The 19,155-nt window shown below is 35.7% G+C and overlaps 1 protein-coding gene across 5 annotated transcripts in view; it reads left to right on the top strand.

The window, feature by feature from the left end:
- LOC131432715 (uncharacterized) overlaps positions 1-19,155 on the top strand; it is a 368,592-nt gene that overhangs the window by 122,795 nt on the left and 226,642 nt on the right. For all 5 annotated transcript variants that reach the window (XM_058599192.1, XM_058599199.1, XM_058599184.1 and 2 more), the window contains exons 3-4: positions 2,506-2,707; positions 18,294-18,415. In XM_058599192.1, the coding sequence (XP_058455175.1) occupies positions 2,506-2,707; positions 18,294-18,415 (324 nt within the window). The remainder of the gene's footprint in view (positions 1-2,505; positions 2,708-18,293; positions 18,416-19,155) is intronic.

Below are 19,155 nucleotides of genomic sequence, written 5' to 3'. Positions count from 1 at the left end.
TTTTCGTCAGAGTCAGAGTCCTCTGGTTCCTCTAGATTTGAAAACCCGTTTTCGGTTTCCAAAGGGGGGACATCAATGACCGTTTTAAGCATTTCTGCATATGTGCGCTTAGACCGTGCTTTTAAAGAAAGCTTAATTTTGTCTTTGTGCACTTTAAATGCAGTGCATACTGAAATATCATCATGAGGACTATTCCCACAATAAATACATTTTTCAATTTCCTTGTTGCAATCATTATCTTTATGAGGCCCTTCACACTTAATACATTTTGGTTTATTACTACAGTAAGTAGCTGTGCGGCCGAATTTTTTGCAGTTCGTACAATTCATTACATTTGGAACAAAAAGCCGAACAGGGAGGCGAATTTTATCGACATAGGCATGGGACGGCAACGCAGACCCGGCAAATGTCACTCGAAACGAGTCTGATGGGCGATAAACTTTTTTTCCCTCTTCATAAACTACTGAGTACAGTTGTTTGCACTCCAGTATTTTCACACCCTCAAGCATAGAGTTCTTGAAACGACCAACACCATGCTTGAGTAAATCATCTACCGAAAGACTCGCTTCGGTAACAACACCGTCAATTTCGACATCTTTGGAGGGTATGTAAACTTTATACTCTTTATTGAAATGTTCCGAAGAGACAATATCATTCGCGTGTTTCAAATTATTTACCACAACACGAATTTTATCGTTATTTACTTTTATGATCTCTTTGATTGAAGAGTATCGTGATGTCAAACCTTTATTAATTTGAAAAATGTTTAATGGCTTTGATATACGTCTAAAAAAGACTATCCAAGGCCCAGAAGAGCTCTCCTGATATTTTTTCGTTCGTGGGGGTATCGGATTCATGCTAGGATTTACGTCCATGGATTCATCCATTACATTAAAATTTTTAACTAAACTTTAAAATAAAATTTGAAACCAACACTACACAGTACTCAATCAAAAGGAAAAGAAAAAACTTCTACCTTGAAATTGTTGTCTATCTCCGTTGCACTGCCGTGTAGATCCTCGTTGCTCTAGATGTTCTTGTTGGATGTATCTGGACGTTGATACAATGCTGAAGCTCACTGTAGCGATAGAATATGATGTGATGCTACTGCTACCTGACATCCAGCACCACTCGAATTCCGATTTGCTTTCGTCTTCGCCAGCTGTAACCAGCGCAGGTCACCGGTGTATACCTGCGTGTTGTATGGCAGTGGAAAGACCGAGTTGTCTTGTCTCCTTCTTCCTAGTGCTCCGCACCGATATGCTTCTGCACCGAAGTGCCTTCGCACCGGTGTGCCTTTGCACTCTCCTGCTTCTATGTGCCTTTGCACTCTTCCTCTTCGATGTGCCTTTGCACTCTCCTGCTCAGCACTTGTGGCTGTATATTGCGGCCTGGGTAGAGTTTGGGAAACGCCCTTTGTTGTTTCCTTCACCAGCTTGGCCCAGCACTAGGGCTCTCTTATGCAGCACGACTATACGTTTTAACGGCTGCTGCCAACAGGTCTCTACCTGTAGTTCAACCGTTGTCGTATTTAACGCGTGTAAACCAACCAGCGTTATTAAACTGTACGCTTCTATACACAACCTTCTCGGTTGAACGGCTATTACTGAATGGTGATAGATGATGTTAAAAAATTAGTAGAAAACGGGATAGAAAACAGATTTTTGTTCGCCGTACACAGAGTACATGTCTGGCGCTCTGTTTCAACGGAATAATTTTGAGAGGTATTTTCTTCGCAACTTAAGGGTTGCAGAAAATGAAAATTAATCAACTCAATGTTATTTGATTTCAGTCAGAACAGACAAAAGTTAGTTCTTGGCTTGACACAACGTCTTTTGCCACAAAACCTAACACCGAACAAAAAAAATCAAACGGTCGAGTGGAATAAGAAAAGAAAACCCAAGTTTCACATATGATTTATCGATCGATCATAAAAAAAACAAAAATGTAGATGAATATCGCAGCAGCACTAAACCGGCAAATTCGCTGACCCTTCCGTGCAAGAAACGGCGGTCGGGTCAAAAATTGATTTATGAACCTACTGAGCAGCAACCGTTGCAGCAAATGGTGGCCCGAAGCACCGAAGTATGCGGTATTGATATGCAAAATTGGTTGCTACTCGGAAAAAAGAATGTGCGAATTGGGCAGCAGGCAGCGTGGGTTCAAAATAAAAAAAAGAATCAACCATAAAAGCTGAAAGCCGGCCTTCCAAAAACCGCCGCCAACTACGATTCATTGGATTCATTGGCCGTTGCCGTTATTTGTGCCGTTCGTTCTCCAGTATGCGCAAGGATTTTATTCAATCATATCTGCGATGCTTTAAACTGATTACGCTTCGATCTATCTATGATGCAAGAGATAAAAGGTTCCCCAGAGAGAGATGGGGACAGAGAGAGAGAGAGAGAGAGAGAGAGATAGAAAGAAAGTTGATTTATCGACATGCATGCGACTTTCAATCACAATCTAATTCATCATCCTCATCCTTTCCTCTTATCAATCTTTCAGAATCCCCCACGGCAGCACTGCGTGTGCTGAATCCATTCATCAAACACTGGGAACCGGTTCACTTCGACCGGAACCAGTTGGAGGGTGCCCACTGGCATCACGAGAATCATCGGCGCCGGCGGCGCAATGTCAACTATGACCAGGGGGCGGCCAGTTACGGGCCGGCCAACGTGGTGCGGCTCAACTTCCACGCTCACGATCGGTAAGTACGGATTTATTGGTGCTTTTTATATACACTGAGAAAAAAAAGCAATGAAAATGACGGACACGTGTTTTCAAGCGATTGGTTGCATGGTAATTAGAATTGTTTTCTAATGAATTGAAGGGAAGGAATGTTAGTCCGAAGATGTCTCTATTCTTAGCAGAGCGAATGTACACTTTCCAGTTATCGTGTGTGTTTTTTTCTCTGGGTAGCCGGTTACCGAACACGCTATAGAGTTCTTTCGTATGATGTATCTGTTCATACTTTTGTATCGAACTGTTTATGTAAGGTTACTCAATTTCAACCAATTTCAACAATAGTACACAATTTAAACCAAAAATCCAGTGCAAACCTAATGATTTAAACAGTTTTCTATAAACTTAATGAAATTTACATATTTTGACAAATTTTACACATCGGTCAAAGTTTCGAAAATGTCGTCAAATTTGTGAAATATTTAAAGATTACACAAATGTTAACGAATTTAACAGACATTTGCTAGTCTAACACGTTTCAATAAACATAGCATAAAAACACTTCAAAATAATGTTTCAACCATATCCACTCTACTGTAAGGAGGTGAATTTGATGACTAGTAAAACATCGCAAAATTTTAAACCAATTTTCTCAAATTTGATCAGTATCTAATAAGGAAAACCGATTGGAAAAATTACATGCGAATACATGCCTTGAAAACCGCGCAAAAGCTACCGCAGAGACGGGACTCGAACCCCGGTCTAGCTCCTGTCCCGGGAAAATTGTTTTGCCAATTAAACTACCCTGCATGTGAAGAACCGAGCATGATTCGCTGTGCTCATGCGCCACCACGATATAGTCAATAATAGTCTATTACATTTCGCTCTACACGTCGCATCGCAAGCCTATCTTCACTCTCTGCTTTGCCGTCAGATGCTGATTTGATACTTTGGTTTTTGACACTTTTGCTGCCTATTGCATAGTTGTATTCGGTTTACATTACATAGCTGCAGTCGCATGCTGATCAAATTGAAAACTAGTTTAAGGCGGCTCTACGACTTGAGATTAAAATGAAGCATCGATTTTTTTTATTTTGCGATATTTTTCTAGTTTTTACCAATTTTTACAAATTCTCCACCATATTTAATAAATTTTTACAAATTTTGATAAATTTTTACAAATTGTGCCAAATTTTAACCAATTTTTACAAATTGGTTCAAATTTTACATTGTAAAAATTTGTAATAATATTTTAAAATTTATAAAAAAAGTTATAAACAATTTTGAAAATTAGTTTAATATTGTAAAATATTGAAAAAAATTGAGAGAAATGTTAAAGGTAGTAAGAAACGGCAAAAATTCGTAAACGCTCGAAAGCTCTTTTCATATTTTCCACAATATTTTAAAATGTCCTACAAAATTTTTCAAATTGTCAGAGATTTCATCAACCAAATTTGTAATAATATTCTGAAAACTCGGTATCTTAGAGCTTAAATAGTGTGCTTTGAAATTTATACCATAGAATACAAGAAATTTTTCAAAATTTACAAAAAAAATACAACAATTTTGAAAATCGGTAAAATATTGTAAAATATTGAAAACAAAATTGAGAGAAATGAAAAAGTAGTAAAAGACGGCACAAATTTGTAAGCAATTAAAAACTCTTTTCGAACTTTTCACAACATTTAATAAATTTACACAAAATTTTTCAAATTTTCAGAAATTCTTTCAAATTTTAACAAATTATAACAAGGTTTAACCTAGTTTTACATTGTAAAATTTTGTAATAATTTGTTAAAATTCTTCAAAATTTGCAAAAATGGAAAATTTCGAGTAATTTCAGTAGTATTTACTTATATAACAAACTATTATAATTTCAACAAATTATTACAAGTTTTAACCAAAGTTTTTAAACTTTGTAAAATTTTGTAATAATTTTTTTAAATTGCTTCAAAATTTGTAACAACTGAAATTTTTTACAAATTTCTGGGAATTTCACTAGGATTTCCAATTTCCTCATATGTTACAAATTTTTACAAAATTTGACATATTCTCGCAAAAAAATTCAAAATATTTATAATCAAAACTTTTACAACTTTTGACTAATTTTTTACGAATATTTTAAAATTTATAAATAAATTGTGAACTATTTTGAAAATTAGGAAAATATGGTAAAATATTGGAAAAATTTCTGGGTAATGTAAAATATAGCAAAATTCGACAAAAAATTGTAATATTCAAATTTGCCACAATATTTTATAAATTTGTTCAAATATTCATATTTTCTCAAATTGTTACAAATTTCAACATATTATTACATATTTTGAACAAAATTCACATAAAAAAATTAATTTGTTCAAGTTCGTCAAAACTAAAAAATTGAAATATTGTTCAAATTTTGAGGAATTTCACTTTTATTTACAAATTTTATCGAATTTTTCAATAAATCTTAAATTTTTCGCAATATTTTACAAAATTTTACTATTTTAAGAAACTATTACAAACTCTATCAAATTATTACTAGTTTCAATCAAATTTTACATAATAAACAAAAATTAATTTGTTAAAGCTCGTCAAAATTTGTAAAAAATTGAACATTTTTACAAATTTCGAGAAATTTCTCTAGTTTTTACAAACTTTCTCAAATATATATTTTTCTGAATTTTTCACAATATTCTACAAATTTTCAAATTATTTTATAAATTTTCACAAAAATTTACTAATTTATCGAATTGTTATAATTTCAACAAATTATTACCAGATTTAACCAAAGTTTACGTTGTAAAATTTTTTAATATTTGGGTCATAATTTGTAAAAAAAAAAGAATTTTTTACGAATTTCTAAGAATTTTACAAGAATTTACAAATTTTCTCAAAATGTTCCTAATTTACAGGGTTTTCAAAATATTTACAAATTTTTTAAAACTTTTTCAATATTCTACTAATCTTATAAAGATTTACAAAATTCCACGAATTTTAAAAATTTATAAAAATTTTGTAAACTATTTTGTAAATTAGGAAAATATGCTACAATCTTGGAAAAATTTCAAGGAAATGTAATAAGAATGTAATGTAATGTAAGAATTTGTAGCCGATTGAATTTTTTTTCAAATTTGCCTAAAAACTTTAAAAATTTTTTAAAATTTTCGCAGATTATTACAAATGTTAACAAATTATTACATGTTTTAACTAAATTTTACATTGTAAAGTTTTATAATAATTTGTTGAAACTCCTCAAAGTTTTTAAAATGTTAAAAAATTTTACAAACTTCGAAGAATTTCACTAGCATTTAAAAATTTTCACAAAATTTTACTAAATTTAACAAAAATTGACAAACTTCCACAAATTTGAACAAATTTTTTTTTAAACCTTGTACAATTTTTACTAATCCTGTAACTATGTACAAAATTTTACGAATTTTACAAATCTTAATTTTATTCTACAAATTTGTTCAAATTTACATCCTAAAAATTTGTTGAAATTTGCAAAGAATTTTAGTAATTTGGGAAATATTGTAAAATTTCGCCATAAATCAATAAATATTGTAAAATCTTGTAAAAAATGGTAACATTTTTAAACCAATTTTAACAAATGTTTGCATTATTTTACCAGTTTTTACAATTTATTTTCCATTTTTGAACTTTTTTTTTACAAATTTCGAGGAATTTCATTAAAATCTTTCTTAAATATATATTGTGCTGAATTTTTCACAATGTTATACAAATTTTCATGATATTATATAAATTTTTACAAAAGATGACTAATTTAACAAATTATTATAATTTCTACAAATTATTACCAGTTTTAACCAAAAATTTACGTTGTAAAATTTTGTAATATATTTTTAAATTGTGTCAAAATTTGTAAAAAAAATGAAATTTCTTTAAAATTTCTAGCAATTTCACTACTATTTAAAAAATTTCTCAAACTGTTACTTATTTTTACAAACTTTTACAAATTCTCACCATTTTTCAGGTTTTTCTAAATATTTACAAATATAATACTTCTACAATCCTTTAATAATTTTATAAAGGTTTACAAAATTTTAAGAATTATTTTGAAAATTAGAAAATGATGGAAAATATTGGAAAAATTTTCAGAAAAATGTTAAAAGTCGCGAAAAACAAGGCAAGCATTCGGAAAATTTCAAATTTTCCGCAATATTCTATCAGTTTTACAAATTTTTATATTGTCACAAATTTTCGGAAAATTTCAAATTTTCCGCAATATTCTATTAGTTTTACAAATTTTTATATTGTCACAAATTTCAACAAATTATTTAAAAAATCAACCAAAATTTACATTGTATAGCTTTGTAATATTGTGTTGAAATTTCTCAAAATTTGTGAATTTTTTTTCAAATTTCGAGGAATTTCACTTTTATGCGAGGGGGACGACAGATCTGGGTTTTCCAAATAAAATACAAAAAGTCAATGAAAAGCGAAGAAAACTACATCTATCCAAACATCTAGATCGATCCGTTTGAAAGCGTTTCTAACCGTGGAAAAGAAAGTCAAAGAACATATGATCTCTTAAAAAGTTTCTGTTACTGTTCTTGACATTCACTGATTGTCAACATTGTTTCGTCAACAGATTGGTAAATGAAACATTGAAAATTTGTTCTCTTAGTAGCTGGGAGCATGAAGATGGAATATATTTCAATTTATTGTAGCCCTTTGAAGGTTTACCCAAAGATATCTCTGTCTGTGATATCAAACTGGTTTTATATTTTGTTAGATGCTAAGACTTGCAATTTTGTCGTGAATACGACTTACTTTACTATGGGGCGCCTTTTCAAAATTAGCCATATGGAAGAATGGGCAGAACTTAATCGCGAATATCTCGACTTGTATTAATGGTAGCAACATAATTCTTTCACCATTTCATCAAAAATATGATCAGGAATTCAGGATAATATTTTGAACAGTGTGCGATAACCACAAACAACTCAAAAATTAAGTTTTCTTAAAATTTGAAAACAACGCGGAAAACTTTTTACTTTCGCTTGGGTTTTTCGCGCAAGGACGACGATTTTGAGGTAGTCAGGCACATATCTTCAACTGAATGCGTATAAAAGGGGAACCGTGGTCGAAAATCGATCATTTCTTTTCGTGCGTTCGATGGAAGCAGACGTCGTGGGAGTGGAATCATCAACCAGCAGCGACAGAGAATGCACCTTCTGCGTGGTTAATAAAAACCTCAAACGCTCAGGTCGCATCTCTCATTCGCTTGCTGGCCATCGAGGCGAGAGGACCAGCCAGCAGCAGCAGCGGGAGTTAAACTTTCCACCAGCAGCGAGAGAGAATGCACCTTCTGCGTGGTTAATAAAAACCTCAAACGCTCAGGTCGCATCTCTCTTTCGCTTGCTGGCCATCGAAGCGAGAGGACCTTAACCAGCAGCAGCAGCGAGAGTTAACCAGCAGCGACGGAGAATGCACCTTCTGCGTGGTTAATAAAAACCTCAAACGCTCAGGTCGCATCTCTCATTCGCTTGCTGGCCATCGAGGCGAGAGGACCAGCCAGCAGCAGCAGCGGGAGTTAAACTTTCCACCAGCAGCAAGAGAGAATGCACCTTCTGCGTGGTTAATAAAAACCTCAAACGCTCAGGTCGCATCTCTCATTCGCTTGCTGGCCATCGAGGCGAGAGGACCTTAACCAGCAGCAGCAGCGAGAGTTAACCAGCAGCGACGGAGAATGCACCTTCTGCGTGGTTAATAAAAACCTCAAACGCTCAGGTCGCATCTCTCATTCGCTTGCTGGCCATCGAGGCGAGAGGACCTTAACCAGCAGCAGCAGCGAGAGTTAACCAGCAGCGACGGAGAATGCACCTTCTGCGTGGTTAATAAAAACCTCAAACGCTCAGGTCGCATCTCTCATTCGCTTGCTGGCCATCGAGGCGAGAGGACCTTAACCAGCAGCAGCAGCGAGAGTTAACCAGCAGCGACGGAGAATGCACCTTCTGCGTGGTTAATAAAAACCTCAAACGCTCAGGTCGCATCTCTCATTCGCTTGCTGGCCATCGAGGCGAGAGGACCTTAACCAGCAGCAGCAGCGAGAGTTAACCAGCAGCGACGGAGAATGCACCTTCTGCGTGGTTAATAAAAACCTCAAACGCTCAGGTCGCATCTCTCATTCGCTTGCAGGCCATCGAGGCGAGAGGACCAGCCAGCAGCAGCAGCGGGAGTTAAACTTTCCACCAGCAGCGACGGAGAATGCACCTTCTGCGTGGTTAGTAAAAACCTCAAACGCTCAGGTCGCATCTCTTATTCGCTTGCTGGCCACCAAGGCGAGAACCAGCAGCGACTGAAACTGGATTCTGAGTCTGTTATTGGATCTAAATTTAGGTCTTGAACTCAGGGTCCAGTTCTCTATTCCAGACTTCTATTCGGTTCTTCTTAAAACCATAATAATACTCCTAAAGGATTATGCGGAATTTACTTTACTGTACCTCTATACAACCCATTTTTTATTCATGGCGAAAAATCGTCTTCAAATTTCAGAGCTTAGTTCCGGAATATGAGTTTAGAATTCAGAGTCTGCGTGCTGAATTGGATTCTGGAAAATGATTGTAGTTCTAGAACTAAAATCCAATTGAGTTCTGAGTCTGTTCTATGTTCTAAATTTAATTCTTGAACTCAGTTCCAGTTATTAATTTCAGAATTCTTCAAATCGGTTCTTTTTAGAACCATAATAATACTCCCAAAGAATTAAGCGAAATTTTACTTTTCTGTACTCTATACAGTCCATTTTTAAATTAGTTGCAGTTTGTAGAACTTCCTTTTGATTTGCTATATAAAATGCACAGCACCGACTCGGAAGCCATTCATTTCGAATTTGGCTGTCGTTGTCAACGTATCGATTATTTTATTATAAAGAACTATACTGCTTATTTCATAATATTTAATTGCGTTTCAGAATGATTAATGTAACTAATCTGTAATCTAGTCTAGGCGCATCGTTTAAAATTCTAGTAATGAAAGAGGGGGAAGTTGCACAATTCAAACAATCGATCAACTATCAATTCGAATTCGGAAGTATAAATAAAGCGTGTCATATTCGTATTCACGACATCCAGTTATGTCTCTGACATTACACACCCGTACTTTTTATGTTTAGAAACGTTTTTCATTAATACTGAAGCCAAAACTGAATAAAGCTGTGTTTAATATGTTATTGAAAATCTTATAGAAAGAATAACAATTCATTTTTTTTTACTTTAATACAGATTAATAGCAAACTACATACTTGTTTACTTCCCGATTTCCCTTCTAGCATATTTTGAAGATTCGCAGACGTTAAAAAAAATCAGACAATGGAACGTCTCTACAAGAGAAACTCTACAGTGTACGATGTAGATGAAATTTGGAATAATTTTTGGTTCGAATTGAATATAGAAACTGTGGAAAATGACGCAGATATTAAACGAGAATGGCCAACATTCCGACAGGATATGGCAGATAATCCGGAGCATACGCTCTCGGTGTGTGGGTTAGCTATGCACCAGAATATAACAAAACTGATTTTACAGGACGATAGTTCACAGCTCTCCGAACTGTCTGCATCTGGCATCTTCATGTGACATTTGCAACTTTCAGGTTTCATGGCCTATTACGATACATCATATCTCAATGATTATGTTTTTAACCAGCAAAAATCCAAGAAAAGACGATCGATCCATATTCAACCGTTACTATGTGTAGCAAAGAGAAGGAAAGTGTGCATAATCGTATGCAGCGTGAAAAAGCCTAATCGAAGCGAAGTGCAGTTTTTTAGTGTCGTCCCCCTCGCTTTTATGTACTATTTTTCTCGAATTTTTCAATAAATCTTAATTTTTTTCGCAATATTTTACAAACTTACTTTTTTTCTAATATAACAAACTATTACAAATTTAAAAAAATAAGTTTCAATCTAATTTTACTTCATAAAATTTTGTATTAATTTGTTTAAACTTTCTGGCCCTATGTGCGGGGTTGGGAATCGAACCCATGCAGGCTGCGTGAAAGGCATCGACTTACCCATCACGCTATACCCGTCCCCATGTGTGTGTGTGTAAAAAATTGAAATTTTTTACAAACTGAATGTTTCGAAAATTCTACAAATGTATGGAAATTTATTAAATTTGGAAGTTTACCGTGGAAACTTTACAAACAACAGAAGATCTCTGAATATCTCTGTAAATTATACTAATTTTTAAAAATATAGCAAATGCAAATTTTGGAAATTATGCAAATATCCAATGGATTTCTATACACAGTCGTTCGGAACGGAAATGTTATTTCAAAACCGCGTTCACACACTGCTTGCCATACAAGAAGTTTTTTTTTAAACTTATGGTCTGAAATAATCCACATTTTCTCATTAAATCGAGATTTCAACGACTTGTAATAAATGTAACTCAACATTCCAAGCAAAATAACGAAATGTTTGTTTCCCTCCGTGCATGGCTCGACCGACGGCCAACTTCCACGAGCTAAACTGATATCGTCTCGCTAACCGAGCGGATTATTTGTTTGATCCCTTTCGGAAACTTTTTTCGCCGGGCAGCTGAAGCAAGGGGGAGCGGCGAGTGGAGTGGTAGACGACGAGGAGATAAGTTCATCAAAGGGCTTAATATTGCGTGGGTAAAGTTTTCTAAGAAGTTTGTAGAAAGTATGATTCTCCCACAATCCTTGCCAAGCCTCTGTGGCTTTGACTCGACCGAATGGTGGATGGCCGTATTTTCCACACAGTTAACTAGTGGCATATTCTCTGCTTCCCACTAAAGAACACACACACTCACATACATGCTCTATAACGAACGCTGTAGCCGGAAAAAAAGATAAGCACTCAGAACATTCGTTTTGTGTGAAACTAGCAACGTGCATGACGTGAAAGTGATCCTGACGGGGCAGGCAGTTGTTAGCGAATGGATTAGGGTGCGGTTTTATCAAAGTTATTGAGCTATACATGATGTCGGAAGATAGAGAAAAAAGACTAAAGAGTTAGGCAGACAGTTGTGGGTGTAATTGATGTTGTTTGAGTGGTGTTACCACTGGTCACTGTGCCTCTTATGAATGTTAAAGGCGTATGTTTATCACTTTCGGAAAATACGATCAGAACAAAAATGACTCCTTCGCCTTGTGAAAAAAATTCAGCTTTAAATAGCAAAGAAAGGCATAGTCCTACGTCAAAACTGTCCAAAGCGTATAAACAAAGCGTGATACAATGCGATACTTTTATCAATTGATATGATAATTGCTAATGAAACATGTAGTTTTAATAGTTCGTTTTGTGTTTGCATTTTTTTTGCGTTTGCCCCACCTCTTTGATGACAGAGTGTGTTGACGCTAATATTTAAACAGAGTTCTTTCACGCAGTTCTGTCAGTTGCATTCAACTCATTTGCACTATGTGTAGTTCTCAAGCGTCGATTTTACCGCTCGCTAGTTATGTTAATCAATCATTTGCTGATTCTTCGAATTCAAATATCATAAATATTTATATAAATCGAAGAAAAATTATTAACAGTTACCGTGTTGTATATGATTTTTTTTGGCGAAGAAACCATCAAATTAGTATTAAAATAGTTAATTCCTAGTCATTGGTATTGTGAGCCCTTTGAATAAACTAATAGTAACTTTCAAACGAATCTAAGGCTTCCGAAATCTCCGAGAAATTTCGGTGCATTTAGAAACACTAGAGTTTGTCGATTAGGTCACATATAAGATTACAACTGCCGAACCGGAATCGTTCGCCATAACCTTCCAAACTTGATCACAGACCACATAGTAGCTTTTAAATAAGCCCAAGTAAATCGAAAATCATTGTGTCATCTTCAAGAAAATTTATCCGAACGAAAAATGTGCGGTTAGTCGGTTACGTCACTTATACCGTTACATCCTGTGAACGGAAAGTGACAGCCGTTTAATCATTGAACATGACTCAATATTATCTCTCAAACATGTCTAAGCATGTAAAAATCGATTTTGACATCTTCGAGAAATTTGAGCGAAGAATAAAAAATGCGCTTTTTTCGTTTACGTCACTTATACCTTTATATGTCTCGGTCAATAAAGTCAATTATATCTTCGGGATCAGATATGAAAGCCATTTGTTCTTCGAACTTGATCAATGGACTAATAATAGCTTTGAATAAAGCCTAGACTTGTTGAAATCGGTTAAACTATCTCGGAGAAAATTTAGCGGTAAATAACTAAGTGCGTTTTGGCGGTTACGCCACTATACCGTCATGTCGGCCACTTGATCTTAGAACAAGATCAATGGCTCAATAGTAGCTGTCAAACGAACCTAGGCTTGTTTAAATCGGTTCATTTGATAGCTATCGTGCGGTAAAAAAAAACAAAGTATTTTCTCGGTTACGCCACTTATACCATCATATGTCTGGAAGCGGAAGTGATAGCCAGCCGATTGATCTTCAAATTTTATTCACAGCCCAAGTTCCAGGTTTTTTTTCCTAGAAATGTCAAGTCGATTTCTTCCAAAAAAATGTTTTTTTCATTATGACACTATGTTTTTTTCATTATGACACTAAATTTTGACGTTTCATGCAATTCTAAGACGTTTGGCATCGAAAATAAATTTTCTATTTTGAATGTTTAAGATTCTTCGTAGTCCCAGAAAGTCGATTTTTCCAAAAAAAAAATTTTCCGAGATGACACTTCATGTCATTCTAAGACTTTGGGCATCGAAAAAAATTTTCAATTTTGGATATCTCAAAATTCTTCGGCGTCCCAGAAAGTCGATTTCTCAATAAAAAAATGTTTTTCGAGATGACACTAAATCTTTACGTTTCATGCAATTCTAATACTTTTTCATCGGAAAAATTTTAAATTTTCGGATATCTCAAAATTCTTCGGCGTCCCAGAAAGTCGATTTTTCAACAAAAAAATGTTTTTCGAGGTGACACTAGATCTCGACGTTTCATGCAACTCTAAGACTTTTTTCATCGGAAAAAAAATTCAATTTTGAATGTTTAAAATTCTTCGGAGTCCCTGAAAGTCGAAAAAAAATTCGATGTCGGGAAATTTCATGAATGGTGATGTTTTCATGAATGGTGATTTTCTTAGATCAAAAATTTTCAAATTTTGAACGCCGGGCGGTGGCACCCCTTACCTGTTTCCGATTTTGCGATCAAATTTCGCTTAGGAACTTTTTTTGAGGTGCTTAAATATTTATGCGCTACCGCTTAACGAAATTAGCGATGACTCCAAAATTTTTGCATTCTTTAGGTGTTCTTTTTTCGTTTACTCTTTCATTCCTTTTCGGTTTCAGTTAAGTGAAAACCATATTACTACGTAGTCTCGATATTCAACCGTTGCTATTGAAATTCGATAATGACAGTTTTTATTCACCAGTTGGTGGTCGCTTTCAAAAAGTTCAGGAGTGTAATAACTTTGATTTTCCATTTGCTAGATATTTTACGGAAAGAATGAAAATTGAAATATGACTGAATTTACCAGCAAAACATTTTTTCTTATCATAAGGAAACGAGTGAAGTTGGCAAAAATGTATCGTCTCTCTTCGTTTATTTTCAATGCGTGATCATTTGTGAATGAAACAGCAAACAAACGAAGATCCTAGATTGGATTTTTTTTATTGAAAATACGAGACAATTTTCGACAACACAGTTGATCTTTATTAAACTGTAGGACCCGCAATGATAGTGAAAATAGGACACTGGACAACCTTACCATTTTCTGTTGCCTCTGGAGTTGCTCAAGGAAGTCACCTTGGACTGCTTATATATTTTTTGTATCTCAACGATCTAAATTTTTTGATCGAATGGTTCGCCGATGACTTTAAAATATTTCATATAATCAAATCTGCAGCTGACTCAGAGTTCCTACAATAACATCTCTTTTGGTCTCCAAAAATCTGTATTCAACTTCGACTATAATATTTCACAAACTGTTCTCGAACGCACATCGCCTATTAAGGACCTGGGTGTTTTTGAATCCAAGTTCAATTGGAGTTAAATGTATGATTTGGATGATTTTAATCTATTGATGCAAATGATGAGGAGGTTTTATGCCTGCTGGAGAGCAAGTTTGACAGAAACTAACTTCAAAGGGGGTTTTCCCTGCTTCAAATAAAAGAATAAAAGATGAGGAAAAGAAAGACATTCAGAGTAAAATCCGACAACAGGAAAAGGCGCTGTCTCAGCAAACAAAAACTACTCAGGAGGCGATAAATAATTGAAATTAAGAAGAGTTAATCAAGTCATCCTGATGTGGTCTACCTTATAGTTCCTCTTACTGAGAAGGAAATGCTTGCCGAGCAAGAAAATGTTGAAGCAAAAAAAAATGTCTTCGCTGAAATATGTTTAACTTCGTTCAAAATCACAATTGTAAGCCATTTTTATTTTTACTGTAACATTTTCCGTACATCAGAGAGTACAAATTAACTAAGGACATCTGAAAAGATGGAGAATAAAAATGAAATCTTTTTCATGGAGTTTCTCAAAGCGACGTATGCGGACTTACTTATTGTGTTTATATAACGCACTTGTGCAGATTTCACCTGCATGAAAATAGTGATGTAATGCTTCGCTCGAATATCGCGCGTTTTAGTTTTTTAGTTTTCGACTTCGCGCTTTTTGATTTTGCAATTTTTCGTAATATCCCTGTATTTAGAAACGCGGCCCCACCCGCCATACTCACCGGGCATTGCTCTTTCCGATTAACATCTGTTCCAAATGGCATAGTGAAATGACCGGCAATTGAATTGGTTCATTCTACGAATCTTTAGAAAAAGAATGTTTTTCATCGCGAAGTCCGAGCTTTACAAAAAAAGAACGCAAAAACAGTTGGATAACGATAAGCAATACTTTGAGCAACGGTACTGACGAATTTCGCGCCAACTCGAACAAATGTTGGCAGTGCTCTCTCAGATTTTAATGAAACTTGTTGAACATGTAGACTTGGTCACAAAACCACACTTTGTATACTTTGTTTTTCCAAAATTTATCTCTACTTTTTCTCTTAGTCTCAATGCGTATCTCACAGATTTGCGTTGCGCTGCTTCAATCCTCAGTACCCAGTTTGAACCGTACTTTAAATATGAATCCCAGTTGCCGGTTTGCTTTGCAAATAATATTTCCGTAGTAAAGTTTGAAGGTTATTTCGCGATCAGGAATCACACCGAGATTTTTTACATGCCGTGTTCGCGCGAGCGAGTGTCCTGAAATTTTGCAATCGAATACTATTGATGCACTTTTTCGATGAAAAAAGATAATACTGCATTTTTCTATAGTCAGCTTCCAAAAATTCTTGGTACTCCATATTTGAAATGTATCAAGCATTTTTTGCAACTCCAGGCAATTTACGAGACTTTTAATAACTTTGAAAAGTTTGTTGTCGTCAGCATAGAATAAACGGCATTCCGGCGGTAACAACGTTGATACATCATTAATGAAGATAGCAACAGTAACGGACCAAAGATACTACCTTGAGGCACTCCTGAAAGATTCGTGAAAGTCTCCGATGTTGAAGATCCAATTTTAATTCGAACAAAGCGATTCGTCAAGTACGACTCAAACCATACAACTTCTCGTGTAGAGATTCCAGGTAGTTCAGATGTGATCGAATGTGACATTGCTTAAAATATTATTAGTTAGTTAAAAATATTATTTTAGCTCAGAGCCAACATAGGGGCTAAGTAACTTTGACGAAGTTGTGCAGAAAGCCGTTTCAAACAAATTTGCAGAAGTTACTATTCCCGTAACTTGAGTGTGATGCATGATATAATGTATTTTCTGAAAAGAGTGTCCTAAAACCAATTTTTGTAGGAAAACATATATATTTTCAAATAAAATGAGTTTTTCATGTTTTACAAAGTTTTTCATCATTAAAAACTACACAACTTTCACAATTCCAACTTGTTTATCGATGTCAATATTTCGAAACAGTTAAAAGCTTATTTAGAAACGCGGCCCCACCCGCCATACTCACCGGGCCATTACTCTTTTCGATTACCATTTGAGCCATAGGGCATAATGAAATGACCGAAAGTTGGATCGATTCATTAAGCGAATCTTTAGAAAAAGAATTTTTGAATCGAACAATCCGAGCTTTGCCAGAAAAAAGATTCAAGATTTTGTGTTAAAATTATTTTCTCCACATATCATCGATGGAAAGTGTTCGCACAACCGATATTTCTGTGCAAAATTCTTCGGGAGTACTTTTCTCCCACGTCGTTGTGTGCTTGTAAATTTTCCGCATGAAAATCGCCTGTGCACAGTTTCGGTTGTGAACTTTAAGCTTTTTGTTTCTATTCCCCAACACCAGCACAGCCTTGTGCCGTCCTCCGATGCAAGAAACTCTAACAACTCTAAACAAATTCAACATTCCAAATATAAAATAGCATAGCAAATTTGGCCTATGCAAAATAAAACCGCTGCTAACTTGCTCAAACATCCAACGCCGTTCGTTGTTTCGTTCCGCCGGAATATCGGTCACCAACCGGAAAACCAAACGGCTAACGCATGTTTCCTATTTCCGGCCATGTAACTTTTTCCCCCCTTCCTCCACCCCACAGCTGACGACTGAAACCACCGGCAAAATCTTTCCGTCCGATGTGGTTCTTGGCGAGAAGGGTGGAGGAGGATTAAACTTTATCTAAAACATTTTGGACTGTGGCTGCTGCTGCTGATACTGAGAGAGAGTCGCCGGATGCCGTAAACAAGTTTGCCCGGTTTCGAAGCCGGTGCAGTTTGAAACAAACCATGACCAGAGACTCGGAGAGAATCTCGCGCTTGCAATGAAACACTTACCTGCCTTTCGGTGGCACACAGTTCATTGAGGTCACCACCGTTCGTATGAGGTGGGTTTTGGTTCTGAATCCTACCGGAACCTGAAACCGACATGAGCCCCAACTACAACAATTCTACTAATCTCCTCTACAAAGATTGGACAACGGCTACAGTTTAACGTATTTCGAGTAGAACAACTCCCAGCAGTTACCGTCGGAATCCGAAACCCCGGACGGACAGAGGCGGTTAACCGCACATACACACACTATTTTCATCCGAGACTGTCGAACAACGATCGTTCTTCGATTATCGAACAGTGATTTTGTCTTCACAGAAGGGTGGGAGGTCTTCCAGGACTGAACCCGTGCCGGAACTGGATGTGACTTTTCGTTTTGACTATGCTTGTCATGATAATTTAAACCTGGACGGACGGGCCTCCAGGGTGAAGCCCACTCAGCCGGGGCAGCCCTCTCACACTCGTAATTGAAGAAGTTTCAACTAGGTCGAAATGATGGTGTGGTTTCAACTTAGAATCGTTCCACTTTGTTTCCAGTACCATTCTTCTACTATTCGACGTTCGACCCCGATGCAGAAGAAACTTCGAGAGGATTATCTCCGAGACATAAATTAATAGTTGAGATTGAAAACTTTGCCCTCGTAGATGCTCGGATCAGTATGTAAAGTAGTTTCACCACAGTATCAGAAAGTTCAAGGCAGAATGCATAATAGGTCAATGATTAATTTGGAAACTTTCAAACACAAACTGGTGAGATTGATATCATCGGCCAACTGTCGAACAAAAAAAATTAAAACTTTTTGAAGTTTTTAATTACCAATTGCATTCTTTTTTCTTTCTCCACAGGGACTTCAAGTTGGTGCTGCGTGAGGATCCCGGTTCAATCTACGCCCGAGATGTTCAAATACTGAACACCGAAGGACCGGTTGACTTTGACCTGTCCCGGGTTTACACCGGCGTTGTGGAAGGTAAGTGGCACTCGATTCTTGCTGAAACTATTTACTGCGATTTCCCCGGGCAGTAAAGGTCTGTTACAGTTATTCATTAGTATACTTCGTTATGGTAATCCCAAGTAACAGATTCTTTGATAATTACAAATTTGTAACTAAAAGCACAAGAATCTTTTGTAGCAAATTCTTTAGAAATGAAGCAGAAATGGTGGTAAAAAAAACTAATAAAGGTTGTAATATTTACGAAAACAATTAATAATGGCAGATGCAGAAGAAAATAAATATGATCAGAAACAATTTTAAAGAAAAATAATTACATAAAATCTAATATTGAAGAAAAAATTTTCTTAAGGAGTGTATCGAAAATAAGCTATCCACCAATTTTTCTTGAAAATTATGATAAAAAACGATATTTGATTCAAACTAAAAATTGATCCTTTATTGTACGAGGTTAAACTTGAGCATAATGAAAACCGGATGAAATCCAAGTTAATCCTTTACGAATTTTCGAACTTTTGATCGAACGCTCTTCATCAAGTTCCGGACAAGTGTTGCAGTTTTTGGACGCTTGAGCCCAATTTTTTTTTGAACTCCACCTACATGTTCCCAGCTGCCTTACCAGTCTTCTTGTAGACCCTCTTTACGATTGCCCAGTAACGTTCGAAGGGTCGAAGCTGATTTATACCCTTTTCTGCAAGCCAATTGAGAGTGGTTTTGGCATAGTGAGCTGACGCTAAATCCAGCCAAATCAGTGGAAG

The sequence above is a fragment of the Malaya genurostris genome, chromosome 1 (assembly GCF_030247185.1).
Source record: "Malaya genurostris strain Urasoe2022 chromosome 1, Malgen_1.1, whole genome shotgun sequence".
Lineage (NCBI taxonomy): Eukaryota > Metazoa > Arthropoda > Insecta > Diptera > Culicidae > Malaya > Malaya genurostris.
The sequence above is the reverse complement of the archived record's forward strand: the minus strand, read 5'-3'. Positions and strand labels throughout refer to the sequence as shown.